Source organism: Argopecten irradians, unplaced genomic scaffold (genome assembly GCF_041381155.1).
Source record: "Argopecten irradians isolate NY unplaced genomic scaffold, Ai_NY scaffold_1066, whole genome shotgun sequence".
NCBI lineage: Eukaryota > Metazoa > Mollusca > Bivalvia > Pectinida > Pectinidae > Argopecten > Argopecten irradians.
In genome coordinates, this window is record NW_027188533.1 from 1 (window position 1) to 20,016 (window position 20,016).

Below are 20,016 nucleotides of genomic sequence, written 5' to 3' on the forward strand. Positions count from 1 at the left end.
GATCATCTACTGGCAAGTCTGTTTTGTATATCCCTATGAGAAGTTTAAAGTTAAATTACCAGCATATCAATATTAAGTTCATACTACAAACATTAACATCTAGTACAAAGATCATCTACTGGCAAGTCTGTTTTGTATATCCCTATGAGAAGTTTAAAGTTAAATTACCAGCATATCAATATTAAGTTCATACTACAAACATTAACATCTAGTACAAAGATCATCTACTGGCAAGTCTGTTTTGTATATCCCTATGAGAAGTTTAAAGTTAAATTACCAGCATATCAATATTAAGTTTCATACTACAAACATTAACATCTAGTACAAAGATCATCTACTGGCAAGTCTGTTTTGTATATCCCTATGAGAAGTTTAAAGTTAAATTACCAGCATATCAATATTAAGTTCATACTACAAACATTAACATCTAGTACAAAGATCATCTACTGGCAAGTCTGTTTTGTATATCCCTATGAGAAGTTTAAAGTTAAATTACCAGCATATCAATATTAAGTTCATACTACAAACATTAACATCTAGTACAAAGATCATCTACTGGCAAGTCTGTTTTGTATATCCCTATGAGAAGTTTAAAGTTAAATTACCAGCATATCAATATTAAGTTCATACTACAAACATTAACATCTAGTACTTCTGAGCTAATGTCTAGTGCTAGTATTACACTGTAAACACTGTAATAAAGATTTAACAAATGAAACTGTGAAGTTTTACAGAATCTTGAAGATTTTCAATACTTGTACATTGGCTTCATTTCGTATATTGATGTTAAATACTTTAAAGTGAACAGTCGGGCAAGGATGGCTAAAGTCGGTAAAAATGATGTGAGTGTATCCAGTAGAATTTCTTATGAAATAGAAAAATAAAATGTTTTGTCAAAATCTGTCTGCGTACGAAGAAATTAATTTAAAGTACAGGAATCGTAAAACGTCCTCCCGGCTGACTATGTCCGTGGTTACATTACCACGCAGCCTCGCTTTCAATGCTTTCAACTTTTCTTTATTTCAATGGTCAGAACTGGAAAACGTAAGCAGAACTTGACTGTCGTTTTAATATGCGAGAACTTTTGGAAGGCCAATGAACACATTTAGACTGAATTTCTTTGCCCGACTATTCACTTTAACTACATATATTGTGCACTTGTATTATATGTGAGAGTATTATAATGTGTGATTGTCATTGCTTTTATTTTTCAGTAGTTATCATAAAGATCAATATGACAAGCAAAAGAATTCTGAGAAGGAAACTAGAAAGTGAAACAGTAATGTACATAGAACACGTTACATATTACCGCGGTATTTTTCCCTTTCTACAGAATGAGTGATTCTGTAAACTTCTGGCCTAATAATCTGGGGTTTTTTTTTACAATCTTTTTTCAGTCCAAAAACAAGTCCTTTTTACATTTTAAATATAATCTTTTTGGGGTATAAGATTGTATTGTTTGTCTATATTTAGGTCCTTCAATAATAGAAAACCATTACCATTGCGCTCTGCGTGAAGCTGACACCCTTCCTTTAAATACTTGACCACATCCTCCATCTTGTGTTTAACAGTTTTATTGGTAAAAACCACTGGGAATATAAAGACATAACTATTTATTGTAATGGTTCCCTACAACAGAATACAGAGTAGTTTCAGTCCTGTTGAAATTACAAAGATTTATTGTACTATAGTTATCCACTAATAATTAGTCGTAATTTTAATATCTGTATTCTGTAAAACAATTTACTTTCACACACCATTTAATTTCATATTTTCAAATAATTATGAATCTGACAGGACTTTTCTCATGAATTGTTCACATATATTTATGTATGCATATAAAAGACTGACACTATTTGATTTAGAGTGATTACCTTTAAGGAATGAGGTTTTAGTGATGTCCTTGAACTGGTGAAACAGTAGCTGTTTACTGGCGATCACAAACTCCTCATGTCGACTTTGGGAGTGTAAAAGATGGCATTTCTGGAGTAGAAGTATCTGTTCCTGTCAAAATAGAAAAAGGCATAAATTACTATTGTTGTGCAACTGTCCTAGTTTATCAACTACAACCATGGCATTCAATTAGAAGACTTTCAAGGTCATCTGGTTCTTAGCTAAAACCCATGGTCTACGAGTTGCATTTTCTATACATATGAAACTGTCTTAATACAATCTAGGTGAGGAATGCAGGAATCTCATAACCCTTCAGTAGCCCAAACAGTTTTATATACGGTATCTAATTACCTTATTAAATTCTTTAAAAAAAATCTGTAGTTATATTAATTTAGGTGCAAACAAATTTTAGAACAAAAACACTGTGGAACAGTTTTGTGAAAAGATCAATTTGTGCTTTATCCATTTGTGGCTATATAAACAGTATACAGTAAATATCATTAATGTAATCATATTTTAGAGCAGTATTTCAGATGTGAAAATCACTACAATGAGTTTGCCACTAAAATAGGTTATCTACTAAAACATATAATTTACAGTGCCCGTTTTACAATAAACAACTACAACAACTTTAATTCTATATACAAAATAAAATATAGTTACCTGTTTTGACATCAGTGCTTCACCTACCTCCTCTGTAACGATGAACACATAGAGATGTAACAAGACATTATACCATCATATCATCTTTATCTATTTCTATCTTGTCTAGTTTTCTGTAGCTCTTCAAACCCTAACAAAACAAATCTTTTTAAAACAAATTTATCAAATAGTACATGATATATAGCATTAACATTCTACTGTACACAGTAAACCACTTTATTTTTGCTCTATACAAATTTTCCCCTAAAATTTGTAGGAGAACTCAAGCACGAATTCAAATCTATCATGAATCATAGTGTTTAAAACATACACGTATATATATATGAATGTATGATTGTCAGTAAGAGTCCTTGATGATGAATATATGTACCGGTATGCGTGAATATGCTGAAAATGACGAAGTTGTCTTATAACTTTACCGTGAGATAGGGCCTTGATGGCCTCTTCATGCTTTCCTAGCTGCTGATGGAGAGAGGAGAGAGCCATCCTGGCCCCGACGTGTTGAGGGGCCATCTCCACCACATTGCCATATGCTTGTACTGCCTCCTCTAACTCGCCAAGGTTGTTTAAACACTCGGCCATTTTCAGCCAAACAGCGGCAGCCTAGATAGAGTAAATATTGGATATAAATTAAAACAAAACTAATTACATACATAATTTCCACATTGTTTCATTGGCTTCATACAGGAGTTGCTTCCCTTTAATTTTTTGAAAATTCAGAATTGATGTGTTTAATGAATATTGATAGCAAATTAATATTTCTCAAAACTCAAAACAATCCAACAACTAATATCTATAAATTATCTGTTTATTACAAAATTTGTACATACGACCTGGGCTCAGTTTTACAAAAATTCCTTAACATTTTTAAGGAATTCCTTAACTAAAAATTCCCAATAGAAAATCATTAAGTAACTTAAGTTTAGGAAAAGATCTCAAGTTAAAGTTATATGTGCCGTAACTGGCCGAAAATTTGGACATGTTATTTTTTCTTCGATCATCTATTTAAAACCATAAGTTTTAATGAATAGAGCTTTGAAAATCATTCAAATGGACAAACAAACATATATAATGACTCATAAACGTTAGTTAGAACAAATAGGTTATGCACTGTGAAATTCTTGTTTTTTATGCCTTATACATATTTAGATGGAAACATACCTTCAGAAATCACTTTACAATTACTAATAATACTGTTAAAATGTGCAATGAAATTGTTAATATAATAATTTTGGCAGTACTGTCAAAATCATTTTCAGCTCTTTTTTGTAGTTGTAAAATTAAAACCAATGCATTGAAAGTATTGTAATTCTCAAAATGTTGGTAACTTTTGGAGTTGAATAACATATGAAAAATACGGCACATATAGCTTTAAGGAGCCTTCCTTAAAAAATAGTGCTATGTATGATTTAAAGTTAAAGAGTTTGTTTAAGTTAAGGACAGTTTGTTAAACTGGGCCCCGTAAAAATAGTGACTGTAAATAATTCTCAAACGTCAAACATAGTCAGTTACCAATAAAAAAGTGTGTTACAAACAAATCTAATTATCAGGACACACACATCTATGTATCAAAATCGATTGTGGCAGATAGACAGATATATGCAATAAATTAAACTTACAGTACTGTAACGTGCCGACCCGACCAACTTGGCAAGTAAAGGTTTCGCATCTTTGTAATATTGGCATTCTAACAGGGCTTCAGCAATGTCAATATATAGGTCACCCATCTCATCGATACTCTCTAAGGACAACTGGCTGATAATTGGCTAAAACATCATACAATTTAATATCTTCTAAGAGGATGAATTTCTAAATTATGTCATCTCAATCCTTGTTAACACAAAGTTCTAGCATTACAAATAATTATTCACTTTCAAAACATTTATCTAACACTGTCTAGGATAGGTTGATAAAGGGAAAACAATCACATTATTGAGGATGGCCTGATTCACTTGCCGACAAATTTACTAAAATCTACTGCATGTAAAAATAAACATTTTGTTGACCATATCCCCCCCCCCCCCCCACATTACTTACCGAAACAATTGTTTTCTGTCGCATGTGTATCATACACACAGATAACTTTACACCCAGGTCTATAGGTAACAGCTCTGGGATCTTACACCTGTAAACAAAACACAGATTAATTTACACCCAGGTCTATAGGTAACAGTTCTGGGATCTTACACCTGTAAACAAAACACAGATAACTTTACACCCAGGTCTATAGGTAACAGTTCTGGGATCTTACACCTGTAAACAAAACACAGATAACTTTACACCCAGGTCTATAGGTAACAGTTCTGGGATCTTACACCTGTAAACAAAACACAGATAACTTTACACCCAGGTCTATAGGTAACAGTTCTACAGTTCTGGGATCTTACACCTGTAAACAAAACACAGATAACTTTACACCCAGGTCTATAGGTAACAGTTCTGGGATCTTACACCTGTAAACAAAACACAGATAACTTTACACCCAGGTCTATAGGTAACAGTTCTGGGATCTTACACCTGTAAACAAAACACAGATAACTTTACACCCAGGTCTATAGGTAACAGTTCTCTATAGGTAACAGTTCTGGGATCTTACACCTGTAAACAAAACACAGATAACTTTACACCCAGGTCTATAGGTAACAGTTCTGGGATCTTACACCTGTAAACAAAACACAGATAACTTTACACTCAGGTCTATAGGTAACAGTTCTGGGATCTTACACCTGTAAACAAAACACAGATAACTTTACACCCAGGTCTATAGGTAACAGTTCTGGGATCTTACACCTGTAAACAAAACACAGATAACTTTACACCCAGGTCTATAGGTAACAGTTCTGGGATCTTACACCTGTAAACAAAACACAGATAACTTTACACCCAGGTCTATAGGTAACAGTTCTGGGATCTTACACCTGTAAACAAAACACAGATAACTTTACACCCAGGTCTATATTTAACAGTTCTGGGATCTTACACCTGTAAACAAAACACAGTATAACTTTACACCCAGGTCTATAGGTAACAGTTCTGGATCTTACACCTGTAAACAAAACACAGATAACTTTACACTCAGGTCTATAGGTAACAGTTCTGGGATCTTACACCTGTAAACAAAACACAGATAACTTTACACCCAGGTCTATAGGTAACAGTTCTGGGATCTTACACCTGTAAACAAAACACAGATAACTTTACACTCAGGTCTATAGGTAACAGTTCTGGGATCTTACACCTGTAAACAAAAACACAGATAACTTTACACCCAGGTCTATAGGTAACAGTTCTGGGATCTTACACCTGTAAACAAAACACAGATAACTTTACACCCAGGTCTATAGGTAAACAGTTCTGGGATCTTACACCTGTAAACAAAACACAGATAACTTTACACCCAGGTCTATAGGTAACAGTTCTGGGATCTTACACCTGTAAACAAAACACAGATAACTTTACACCCAGGTCTATAGGTAACAGTTCTGGGATCTTACACCTGTAAACAAAACACAGATAACTTTACACCCAGGTCTATAGGTAACAGTTCTGGGATCTTACACCTGTAAACAAAACACAGATAACTTTACATCCAGGTCTATAGGTAACAGTTCTGGGTTTTTACACCTGTAAACAAAAACACAGATAACTTTACACCCAGGTCTATAGGTAACAGCTCTGGGATCTTACACCTGTAAACAAAACACAGATAACTTTACACCCAGGTCTATAGGTAACAGTTCTGGGATCTTACACCTGTAAACAAAACACAGATAACTTTACACCAGGTCTATAGGTAACAGTTCTGGGATCTTACACCTGTAAACAAAACACAGATAACTTTACACCCAGGTCTATAGGTAACAGTTCTGGGATCTTACACCTGTAAACAAAACACAGATAACTTTACACCCAGGTCTATAGGTAACAGTTCTGGGATCTTACACCTGTAAACAAAACACAGATAACTTTACACCCAGGTCTATAGGTAACAGTTCTGGGATCTTACACCTGTAAACAAAACACAGATAACTTTACACCCAGGTCTATAGGTAACAGTTCTGGGATCTTACACCTGTAAACAAAACACAGATAACTTTACACCCAGGTCTATAGGTAACAGTTCTGGGATCTTACACCTGTAAACAAAACACAGATAACTTTACACCCAGGTCTATAGGTAACAGTTCTGGGATCTTACACCTGTAAACAAAACACAGATAACTTTACACCCAGGTCTATAGGTAACAGTTCTGGGATCTTACACCTGTAAACAAAACACAGATAATTTTACATCAAGGTCTATAGGTAACAGTTCTGGGATCTTACACCTGTAAACAAAACACAGATAACTTTACACCCAGGTCTATAGGTAACAGTTCTGGGATCTTACACCTGTAAACAAAACACAGATAACTTTACACCCAGGTCTATAGGTAACAGTTCTGGGATCTTACACCTGTAAACAAAACACAGATAACTTTACACCCAGGTCTATAGGTAACAGTTCTGGGATCTTACACCTGTAAACAAAACACAGATAACTTTACACCCAGGTCTATAGGTAACAGTTCTGGGATCTTACACCTGTAAACAAAACACAGATAACTTTACATCCAGGTCTATAGGTAACAGTTCTGGGATCTTACACCTGTAAACAAAACACAGATAACTTTACACCCAGGTCTATAGGTAACAGTTCTGGGATCTTACACCTGTAAACAAAACACAGATAACTTTACACCCAGGTCTATAGGTAACAGTTCTGGGATCTTACACCTGTAAACAAAACACAGATAACTTTACACCCAGGTCTATAGGTAACAGTTCTGGGATCTTACACCTGTAAACAAAACACAGATAACTTTACACCCAGGTCTATAGGTAACAGTTCTGGGATCTTACACCTGTAAACAAAACACAGATAACTTTACACCCAGGTCTATAGGTAACAGTTCTGGGATCTTACACCTGTAAACAAAACACAGATAACTTTACACCCAGGTCTATAGGTAACAGTTCTGGGATCTTACACCTGTAAACAAAACACAGATAACTTTACACCCAGGTCTATAGGTAACAGTTCTGGGATCTTACACCTGTAAACAAAACACAGATAACTTTACACCCAGGTCTATAGGTAACAGTTCTGGGATCTTACACCTGTAAACAAAACACAGATAACTTTACACCCAGGTCTATAGGTAACAGTTCTGGGATCTTACACCTGTAAACAAAACACAGATAACTTTACACCCAGGTCTATAGGTAACAGTTCTGGGATCTTACACCTGTAAACAAAACACAGATAACTTTACACATCAGGTCTATAGGTAACAGTTCTGGGATCTTACACCTGTAAACAAAACACAGATAACTTTACACCCAGGTCTATAGGTAACAGTTCTGGGATCTTACACCTGTAAACAAAACACAGATAACTTTACACCCAGGTCTATAGGTAACAGTTCTGGGATCTTACACCTGTAAACAAAACACAGATAACTTTACACCCAGGGTCTATAGGTAACAGTTCTACAGTTTGGGATCTTACACCTGTAAACAAAACACAGATAACTTTACACCCAGGTCTATAGGTAACAGTTCTGGGATCTTACACCTGTAAACAAAACACAGATAACTTTACACCAGGTCTATAGGTAACAGTTCTGGGATCTTACACCTGTAAACAAAACACAGATAACTTTACACCCAGGTCTATAGGTAACAGTTCTGGGATCTTACACCTGTAAACAAAACACAGATAACTTTACACCCAGGTCTATAGGTAACAGTTCTGGGATCTTACACCTGTAAACAAAACACAGATAACTTTACACCCAGGTCTATAGGTAACAGTTCTGGGATCTTACACCTGTAACAAAACACAGATAACTTTACACCCAGGTCTGTAAACAAAACACAGATAACTTTACACCAGGTCTATAGGTAACAGTTCTGGGATCTTACACCTGTAAACAAAACACAGATAACTTTACACCCAGGTCTATAGGTAACAGTTCTGGGATCTTACACCTGTAAACAAAACACAGATAACTTTACACCCAGGTCTATAGGTAACAGTTCTGGGATCTTACACCTGTAAACAAAACACAGATAACTTTACACCCAGGTCTATAGGTAACAGTTCTGGGATCTTACACCTGTAAAACAAAACACAGATAACTTTACACCCAGGTCTATAGGTAACAGTTCTGGGATCTTACACCTGTAAACAAAACACAGATAACTTTACACCCAGGTCTATAGGTAACAGTTCTGGGATCTTACACCTGTAAACAAAACACAGATAACTTTACACCCAGGTCTATAGGTAACAGTTCTGGGATCTTACACCTGTAAACAAAACACAGATAACTTTACACTCAGGTCTATAGGTAACAGTTCTGGGATCTTACACCTGTAAACAAAACACAGATAACTTTACACACCAGGTCTATAGGTAACAGTTCTGGGATCTTACACCTGTAAACAAAACACAGATAACTTTACACCCAGGTCTATAGGTAACAGTTCTGGGATCTTACACCTGTAAACAAAACACAGATAACTTTACACCCAGGTCTATAGGTAACAGTTCTGGGATCTTACACCTGTAAACAAAACACAGATAACTTTACACTCAGGTCTATAGGTAACAGTTCTGGGATCTTACACCTGTAAACAAAACACAGATAACTTTACACCCAGGTCTATAGGTAACAGTTCTGGGATCTTACACCTGTAAACAAAACACAGATAACTTTACACCAGGTCTATAGGTAACAGTTCTGGGATCTTACACCTGTAAACAAAACACAGATAACTTTACACTCAGGTCTATAGGTAACAGTTCTGGGATCTTACACCTGTAAACAAAACACAGATAATTTTACATCAAGGTCTATAGGTAACAGTTCTGGGTTCTTACACCTGTAAACAAAAACACAGATAACTTTACACCCAGGTCTATAGGTAACAGTTCTGGGATCTTACACCTGTAAACAAAACACAGATAACTTTACACCCAGGTCTATAGGTAACAGTTCTGGGATCTTACACCTGTAAACAAAACACAGATAACTTTACACTCAGGTCTATAGGTAACAGTTCTGGGATCTTACACCTGTAAACAAAACACAGATAACTTTACACCCAGGTCTATAGGTAACAGTTCTGGGATCTTACACCTGTAAACAAAACACAGATAACTTTACACCCAGGTCTATAGGTAACAGTTCTGGGATCTTACACCTGTAAACAAAACACAGATAACTTTACACCCAGGTCTATAGGTAACAGTTCTGGGATCTTACACCTGTAAACAAAACACAGATAACTTTACACCCAGGTCTATAGGTAACAGTTCTGGGATCTTACACCTGTAAACAAAACACAGATAACTTTACACCCAGGTCTATAGGTAACAGTTCTGGGATTCTTACACCTGTAAACAAAACACAGATAACTTTACACCCAGGTCTATAGGTAACAGTTCTGGGATCTTACACCTGTAAACAAAACACAGATAACTTTACACCAGGTCTATAGGTAACAGTTCAGTTCTGGGATCTTACACCTGTAAACAAAACACAGATAACTTTACACCCAGGTCTATAGGTAACAGTTCTGGGATCTTACACTGTAAACAAAACACAGATAACTTTACACCCAGGTCTATAGGTAACAGTTCTGGGATCTTACACCTGTAAACAAAACACAGATAACTTTACACCCAGGTCTATAGGTAACAGTTCTGGGATCTTACACCTGTAAACAAAACACAGATAACTTTACACCCAGGTCTATAGGTAACAGTTCTGGGATCTTACACCTGTAAACAAAACACAGATAACTTTACACTCAGGTCTATAGGTAACAGTTCTGGGATCTTACACCTGTAAACAAAACACAGATAACTTTACACCCAGGTCTATAGGTAACAGTTCTGGGATCTTACACCTGTAAACAAAACACAGATAACTTTACACCCAGGTCTATAGGTAACAGTTCTGGGATCTTACACCTGTAAACAAAACACAGATAACTTTACACCCAGGTCTAAAGGTAACAGTTCTGGGATCTTACACCTGTAAACAAAACACAGATAACTTTACACCCAGGTCTATAGGTAACAGTTCTACAGTTCTGGGATCTTACACCTGTAAACAAAACACAGATAACTTTACACTCAGGTCTATAGGTAACAGTTCTGGGATCTTACACCTGTAAACAAAACACAGATAACTTTACACCCAGGTCTATAGGTAACAGTTCTGGGATCTTACACCTGTAAACAAAACACAGATAACTTTACACCCAGGTCTATAGGTAACAGTTCTGGGATCTTACACCTGTAAACAAAACACAGATAACTTTACACCCAGGTCTATAGGTAACAGTTCTGGGATCTTACACCTGTAAACAAAACACAGATAAATTTTACACCCAGGTCTATAGGTAACAGTTCTGGGATCTTACACCTGTAAACAAAACACAGATAACTTTACACCCAGGTCTATAGGTAACAGTTCTGGGATCTTACACCTGTAAACAAAACACAGATAACTTTACACCCAGGTCTATAGGTAACAGTTCTGGGATCTTACACCTGTAAACAAAACACAGATAACTTTACACCCAGGTCTATAGGTAACAGTTCTGGGATCTTACACCTGTAAACAAAACACAGATAACTTTACACCAGGTCTATAGGTAACAGTTCTGGGATCTTACACCTGTAAACAAAACACAGATAACTTTACACAGGTTATAGGTAACAGTTCTGGGATCTTACACCTGTAAACAAAACACAGATAACTTTACACCCAGGTCTATAGGTAACAGTTCTGGGATCTTACACCTGTAAACAAAACACAGATAACTTTACACCCAGGTCTATAGGTAACAGTTCTGGGATCTTACACCTGTAAACAAAACACAGATAACTTTACACCCAGGTCTATAGGTAACAGTTCTGGGATCTTACACCTGTAAACAAAACACAGATAACTTTACACCCAGGTCTATAGGTAACAGTTCTGGGATCTTACACCTGTAAACAAAACACAGATAACTTTACACCCAGGTCTATAGGTAACAGTTCTGGGATCTTACACCTGTAAACAAAACACAGATAACTTTACACCCAGGTCTATAGGTAACAGTTCTGGGATCTTACACCTGTAAACAAAACACAGATAACTTTACACCCAGGTCTATAGGTAACAGTTCTGGGATCTTACACCTGTAAACAAAAACACAGATAACTTTACACCCAGGTCTATAGGTAACAGTTCTGGGATCTTACACCTGTAAACAAAACACAGATAACTTTACACCAGGTCTATAGGTAACAGTTCTGGGATCTTACACCTGTAAACAAAACACAGATAACTTTACACCCAGGTCTATAGGTAACAGTTCTGGGATCTTACACCTGTAAACAAAACACAGATAACTTTACACCCAGGTCTATAGGTAACAGTTCTGGGATCTTACACCTGTAAACAAAACACAGATAACTTTACACCCAGGTCTATAGGTAAACAGTTCTGGGATCTTACACCTGTAAACAAAACACAGATAACTTTACACCCAGGTCTATAGGTAACAGTTCTGGGATCTTACACCTGTAAACAAAACACAGATAACTTTACACCCAGGTCTATAGGTAACAGTTCTGGGATCTTACACCTGTAAACAAAACACAGATAACTTTACACCCAGGTCTATAGGTAACAGTTCTGGATCTTACACCTGTAAACAAAAACACAGATAACTTTACACCCAGGTCTATAGGTAACAGTTCTGGGATCTTACACCTGTAAACAAAACACAGATAACTTTACACCCAGGTCTATAGGTAACAGTTCTGGGATCTTACACCTGTAAACAAAACACAGATAACTTTACACCCAGGTCTATAGGTAACAGTTCTGGGATCTTACACCTGTAAACAAAACACAGATAACTTTACACCAAGGTCTATAGGTAACAGTTCTGGGATCTTACACCTGTAAACAAAACACAGATAACTTTACACCAGGTCTATAGGTAACAGTTCTGGGATCTTACACCTGTAAACAAAACACAGATAACTTTACACCCAGGTCTATAGGTAACAGTTCTGGGATCTTACACCTGTAAACAAAACACAGATAACTTTACACCCAGGTCTATAGGTAACAGTTCTGGGATCTTACACCTGTAAACAAAACACAGATAACTTTACACTCAGGTCTATAGGTAACAGTTCTGGGATCTTACACCTGTAAACAAAACACAGATAACTTTACACCCAGGTCGTTGGGATTACCGTAACAAAACACAGTAACAGTTCTAGGTAAAGTCTGGATCTTACACCTGTAAACAAAACACAGATAACTTTACACCCAGGTCTATAGGTAACAGTTCTGGGATCTTACACCTGTAAACAAAACACAGATAACTTTACACCCAGGTCTATAGGTAACAGTTCTGGGATCTTACACCTGTAAACAAAACACAGATAACTTTACACCCAGGTCTATAGGTAACAGTTCTGGGATCTTACACCTGTAAACAAAACACAGATAACTTTACACCCAGGTCTATAGGTAACAGTTCTGGGATCTTACACCTGTAAACAAAACACAGATAACTTTACACCCAGGTCTATAGGTAACAGTTCTGGGATCTTACACCTGTAAACAAAACACAGATAATTTTACACCCAGGTCTATAGGTAACAGTTCTGGGATATTACACCTGTAAACAAATCATGGATAACTTTACACCCAGGTCTATAGGTAACAGTTCTGGGATCTTACACCTGTAAACAAAACACAGATAACTTTACACCCAGGTCTATAGGTAACAGTTCTGGGATCTTACACCTGTAAACAAAACACAGATAACTTTACACCCAGGTCTATAGGTAACAGTTCTGGGATCTTACACCTGTAAACAAAACACAGATAACTTTACACCCAGGTCTATAGGTAACAGTTCTGGGATCTTACACCTGTAAACAAAACACAGATAACTTTACACCCAGGTCTATAGGTACAGTTCTACAGTTCTGGGATCTTACACCTGTAAACAAAACACAGATAACTTTACACCCAGGTCTATAGGTAACAGTTCTGGGATCTTACACCTGTAAACAAAACACAGATAACTTTACATCCAGGTCTATAGGTAACAGTTCTGGGATCTTACACCTGTAAACAAAACACAGATAACTTTACACCCAGGTCTATAGGTAACAGTTCTGGGATTTTACACCTGTAAACAAAAACACAGATAACTTTACACCCAGGTCTATAGGTAACAGCTCTGGGATCTTACACCTGTAAACAAAACACAGATAACTTTACACCCAGGTCTATAGGTAACAGTTCTGGGATCTTACACCTGTAAACAAAACACAGATAACTTTACACCCAGGTCTATAGGTAACAGTTCTGGGATCTTACAACCTGTAAACAAAACACAGATAACTTTACACCCAGGTCTATAGGTAACAGTTCTGGGATCTTACACCTGTAAACAAAAACACAGATAACTTTACACCCAGGTCTATAGGTAACAGTTTCTGGGATCTTACACCTGTAAAACAAAACACAGATAACTTTACACCCAGGTCTATAGGTAACAGTTCTGGGATCTTACACCTGTAAACAAAACACAGATAACTTTACACCCAGGTCTATAGGTAACAGTTCTGGGATCTTACACCTGTAAACAAAACACAGATAACTTTACACCCAGGTCTATAGGTAACAGTTCTGGGATCTTTACACCTGTAAACAAAACACAGATAACTTTACACCCAGGTCTATAGGTAACAGTTCTGGGATCTTACACCTGTAAACAAAACACAGATAACTTTACACCCAGGTCTATAGGTAACAGTTTCTGGGATCTTACACCTGTAAACAAAACACAGATAACTTTACACCCAGGTCTATAGGTAACAGTTCTGGGATCTTACACCTGTAAACAAAACACAGATAAACTTTACACCCAGGTCTATAGGTAACAGTTCTGGGATCTTACACCTGTAAACAAAACACAGATAACTTTACACCCAGGTCTATAGGTAACAGTTCTGGGATCTTACACCTGTAAACAAAACACAGATAACTTTACACCCAGGTCTATAGGTAACAGTTCTGGGATCTTACACCTGTAAACAAAACACAGATAACTTTACACCCAGGTCTATAGGTAACAGTTCTGGGATTTTACACCTGTAAACAAAAACACAGATAACTTTACACCCAGGTCTATAGGTAACAGCTCTGGGATCTTACACCTGTAAACAAAACACAGATAACTTTACACCCAGGTCTATAGGTAACAGTTCTGGGATCTTACACCTGTAAACAAAACACAGATAACTTTACACCCAGGTCTATAGGTAACAGTTCTGGGATCTTACACCTGTAAACAAAACACAGATAACTTTACATCCAGGTCCTATAGGTAACAGTTCTGGGATCTTACACCTGTAAACAAAACACAGATAACTTTACACCCAGGTCTATAGGTAACAGTTCTGGGATCTTACACCTGTAAACAAAACACAGATAACTTTACACCCAGGTCTATAGGTAACAGTTCTGGGATCTTACACCTGTAAACAAAACACAGATAACTTTACACCCAGGTCTATAGGTAACAGTTCTGGGATCTTACACCTGTAAACAAAACACAGATAACTTTACACCAGGTCTATAGGTAACAGTTCTGGGATCTTACACCTGTAAACAAAACACAGATAACTTTACACCCAGGTCTATAGGTAACAGTTCTGGGATCTTACACCTGTAAACAAAACACAGATAACTTTACACCCAGGTCTATAGGTAACAGTTCTGGGATCTTACACCTGTAAACAAAACACAGATAACTTTACACCCAGGTCTATAGGTAACAGTTTTCTGGGATCTTACACCTGTAAACAAAACACAGATAACTTTACACCCAGGTCTATAGGTAACAGTTCTGGGATCTTACACCTGTAAAACAAAACACAGATAACTTTACACCCAGGTCTATAGGTAACAGTTCTGGGATCTTACACCTGTAAACAAAAACACAGATAACTTTACACCCAGGTCTATAGGTAACAGTTCTGGGATCTTACACCTGTAAACAAAACACAGATAACTTTACACCCAGGTCTATAGGTAACAGTTCTGGGATCTTACACCTGTAAACAAAACACAGATAACTTTACACCCAGGTCTATAGGTAACAGTTCTGGGATCTTACACCTGTAAACAAAACACAGATAACTTTACACCCAGGTCTATAGGTAACAGTTCTGGGATCTTACACCTGTAAACAAAACACAGATAACTTTACACCCAGGTCTATAGGTAACAGTTCTGGGATCTTACACCTGTAAACAAAACACAGATAACTTTACACCCAGGTCTATAGGTAACAGTTCTGGGATCTTACACCTGTAAACAAAACACAGATAACTTTACACCAGGTCTATAGGTAACAGTTCTGGGATCTTACACCTGTAAACAAAACACAGATAACTTTACACCCCAGGTCTATAGGTAACAGTTCTGGGATCTTACACCTGTAAACAAAACACAGATAACTTTACACCAGGTCTATAGGTAACAGTTCTGGGATCTTTACACCTGTAAAACAAAACACAGATAACTTTACACCCAGGTCTATAGGTAACAGTTTCTGGGATCTTACACCTGTAAACAAAACACAGATAACTTTACACACCATGTAAACAAAACACAGATAACTTTACACCCAGGTCTATAGGTAACAGTTCTGGGATCTTACACCTGTAAACAAAACACAGATAACTTTACACCAGGTCTATAGGTAACAGTTCTGGGATCTTACACCTGTAAACAAAACACAGATAACTTTACCCAGGTCTATAGGTAAACAGTTCTGGGATCTTACACCTGTAAACAAAACACAGATAACTTTACACCCAGGTCTATAGGTAACAGTTCTGGGATCTTACACCTGTAAACAAAACACAGATATAACTTTACACCCAGGTCTATAGGTAACAGTTCTGGGATCTTACACCTGTAAACAAAACACAGATAACTTTACACCCAGGTCTATAGGTAACAGTTCTGGGATCTTACACCTGTAAACAAAACACAGATAACTTTACACCCAGGTCTATAGGTAACAGTTCTGGGATCTTACACCTGTAAACAAAACACAGATAACTTTACACCCAGGTCTATAGGTAACAGTTCTGGGATCTTACACCTGTAAACAAAACACAGATAACTTTACACCCAGGTCTATAGGTAACAGTTCTGGGATCTTACACCTGTAAACAAAACACAGATAACTTTACACTCAGGTCTATAGGTAACAGTTCTGGGATCTTACACCTGTAAACAAAACACAGATAACTTTTACACCAGGTCTATAGGTAACAGTGAGTTCTGGGATCTTACACCTGTAAACAAAACACAGATTAACTTTACACCCAGGTCTATAGGTAACAGTTCTGGGATCTTTTACACCTGTAAACAAAAAACACAGATAACTTTACACCCAGGTCTATAGGTAACAGTTCTGGGATCTTACACCTGTAAACAAAACACAGATAACTTTACACCCAGGTCTATAGGTAACAGTTCTGGGATCTTACACCTGTAAACAAAATCACAGATAACTTTACACCCAGGTCTATAGGTAAACAGTTTTCTGGGATCTTAACCTGTAAACAAAAACACAGATAACTTTACACCCAGGTCTATAGGTAACAGTTCTGGGATCTTACACCTGTAAACAAAACACAGATAACTTTACACCGCAGGTCTATAGGTAAACAGTTCTGGGATCTTACACCTGTAAACAAAACACAGATAACTTTACACCCAGGTCTATAGGTAACAGTTCTGGGATCTTACACCTGTAAACAAAACACAGATAACTTTACACCAGGTCTATAGGTAACAGTTCTGGGATTTCCTCTTTACACCTGTAAACACAAAACACAGATAACTTTACACCCAGGTCTATAGGTAACAGTTCTGGGATCTTACACCTGTAAACAAAACACAGATAACTTTACACCCAGGTCTATAGGTAACAGTTCTGGGATCTTACACCTGTAAACAAAACACAAGATAATTTTACACACAGGTCTATAGGTAACAGTTTGGGATTTTACACCTGTAAACAAATCATGGATAACTTTACACCACAGGGTCTATAGGTAACAGTTCTGGGATCTTACACCTGTAAACAAAACACAGATAACTTTTTACACCCAGGTCTATAGGTAACAGTTCTGGGGATCTTACACCTGTAAACAAAACACAGATAACTTTACACCCAGGTCTATAGGTAACAGTTCTGGGATCTCTACACCTGTAAACAAAACACAGATAACTTTACACCAGGTCTATTAAGGTACAGTTCTGGGATCTTACACCTGTAAACAAAAACACAGATAACTTTACACCCAGGTCTAAAGGTAACAGCTCTGGGATCTTACACCTGTAAACAAAACACACAGATTAACTTTACACCATGGTCTATAGGTAAACAGTTCTGGGATCTTACACCTGTAAACACAAAACACAGATAACTTTACACCCAGGTCTATAGGTAACAGTTCTGGGATCTTACACCTGTAAACAAAAACATTGGATTAACTTTACACCAGGTCTATAGGTAACAGTTCTGGGATCTTACACCTGTAAACAAAACACAGATAACTTTACACCCAGGTCTATAGGTAACAGTTCTGGGATCTTACACCTGTAAACAAAACACAGATAACTTTACACCCAGGTCTATAGGTAACAGTTCTGGGATCTTTACACCTGTAAAACAAAACACAGATAACTTTACACCCAGGTCTATAGGTAACAGTTCTGGGATCTTACACCTGTAAACAAAACACCCAGATACAACTTTACACCAGGTCTATAGGTAACAAGTTCTGGGATCTTACACCTGTAAATCAAAACACAGATAACTTTACACCCAGGTCTATAGGTAACAGTTCTGGGATCTTACACCTGTAAACAAAACACAGATAACTTTACACCCAGGTCTATAGGTAACAGTTCTGGGGATCTTACACCTGTAAACAAAACACAGATAACTTTACACCCAGGTTCTATAGGTAACAGTTCTGGGATTCTTACACCTGTAAAACAAAACACAGATAACTTTTACACCCAGGTCTATAGGTAACAGTTCTGGGATCTAACACCTGTAAACAAAACACAGATAAACTTTACACCAGGTCTATAGGTAACAGTTCATGGGATCTTACACCTGTAAACAAAACACAGATAACTTTACACCCAGGTCTATAGGTAACATGTTCTGGGATCTTACACCTGTAAACAAAACACAAGATAACTTTACACCCAGGTCTATAGGTAACAGTTCTGGGATTCTTACACCTGTAAACAAAACACAGATAACTTTACACCCAGGTCTATAGGTAACAAGTTCTGGGTTCTTTACACCTGTAAACAAAACACAGATAACTTTACACCCAGGGTCTATAGGTAACAGTTCTGGGATCTTACACCTGTAAACAAAACACAGATAACTTTACACCCAGGTCTATAGGTAACAGTTCTGGGATCTTACACCTGTAAACAAACACAGATAACTTTACACCAGGTCTATAGGTAACAGTTCTGGGAGTTCTTACACCTGTAAACAAAAACACAGATAAACTTTACACCCAGGTCTATAGGTAACAGTTCTGGGATCTTACACCTGTAAAACAAAACACAGATAAACTTTACACCCAGGTCTTATAGGTAACAGTTCTGGGATCTTACACCTGTAAACAAAACACAGATAACTTTACACCCAGGTCTATAGGTAACAGTTCTGGGATCTTACACCTGGAAACAAAAACACAGATAACTTACACCCAGGTCTAGAGGTAACAGTTCTGGGATCTGTACACCTGTAAACAAAACACAGATAACCTTTACACCCAGGTCTATAGGTAACGAGTTCTGGGATCTTACACCTGTAAACAAAACACAGATAACTTTACATCCAGGTCTATAGGTAACAGTTCTGGGAATCTTACACCTGTAAACAAAACACAGATAACTTTACACCCAGGTCCTATAGGTAACAGTTCTGGGATCTTACACCTGTAAACAAAACACACACCCAAGGATCTTACAGTTCTGGTTTTACACTAGTACCACAAAACACAGATAAATCTTGAGCACCCAGGTCTCATGAGGTAGTTCTGGTAATCTTACACTCTGTAAACAAAAACACAGATAGAACTTTACACCCGCAGGTTTATAGGTAAGCAGTTCTGGAGATCTTACACCTGTAAACAAAACACATGTGATATACTTTAGCTATCCCGAGGAGTCTATACGGTAACAGTTTCTACAGTTTCTGGGGTATCTTACACCTGTAACACAAATACACATATATACTTTTAACACCCAGGTTTATAGG

The 20,016-nt window shown here is 37.0% G+C and overlaps 1 protein-coding gene across 1 annotated transcript; it reads right to left on the bottom strand.

The window, feature by feature from the left end:
• Window positions 1-543: 543 nt before the first annotated feature.
• Window positions 544-18,191, bottom strand: LOC138313919 (general transcription factor 3C polypeptide 3-like; the record flags this gene model as incomplete). The annotated part of the gene is made up of 10 exons (XM_069254158.1): window positions 544-579; window positions 1,500-1,589; window positions 1,875-2,004; window positions 2,557-2,588; window positions 2,976-3,159; window positions 4,176-4,322; window positions 4,594-4,681; window positions 17,495-17,602; window positions 17,956-17,992; window positions 18,124-18,191. Coding segments are annotated over 10 exons (920 nt in total), but the record flags the coding sequence as incomplete, so codon positions are not given.
• Window positions 18,192-20,016: the final 1,825 nt, after the last annotated feature.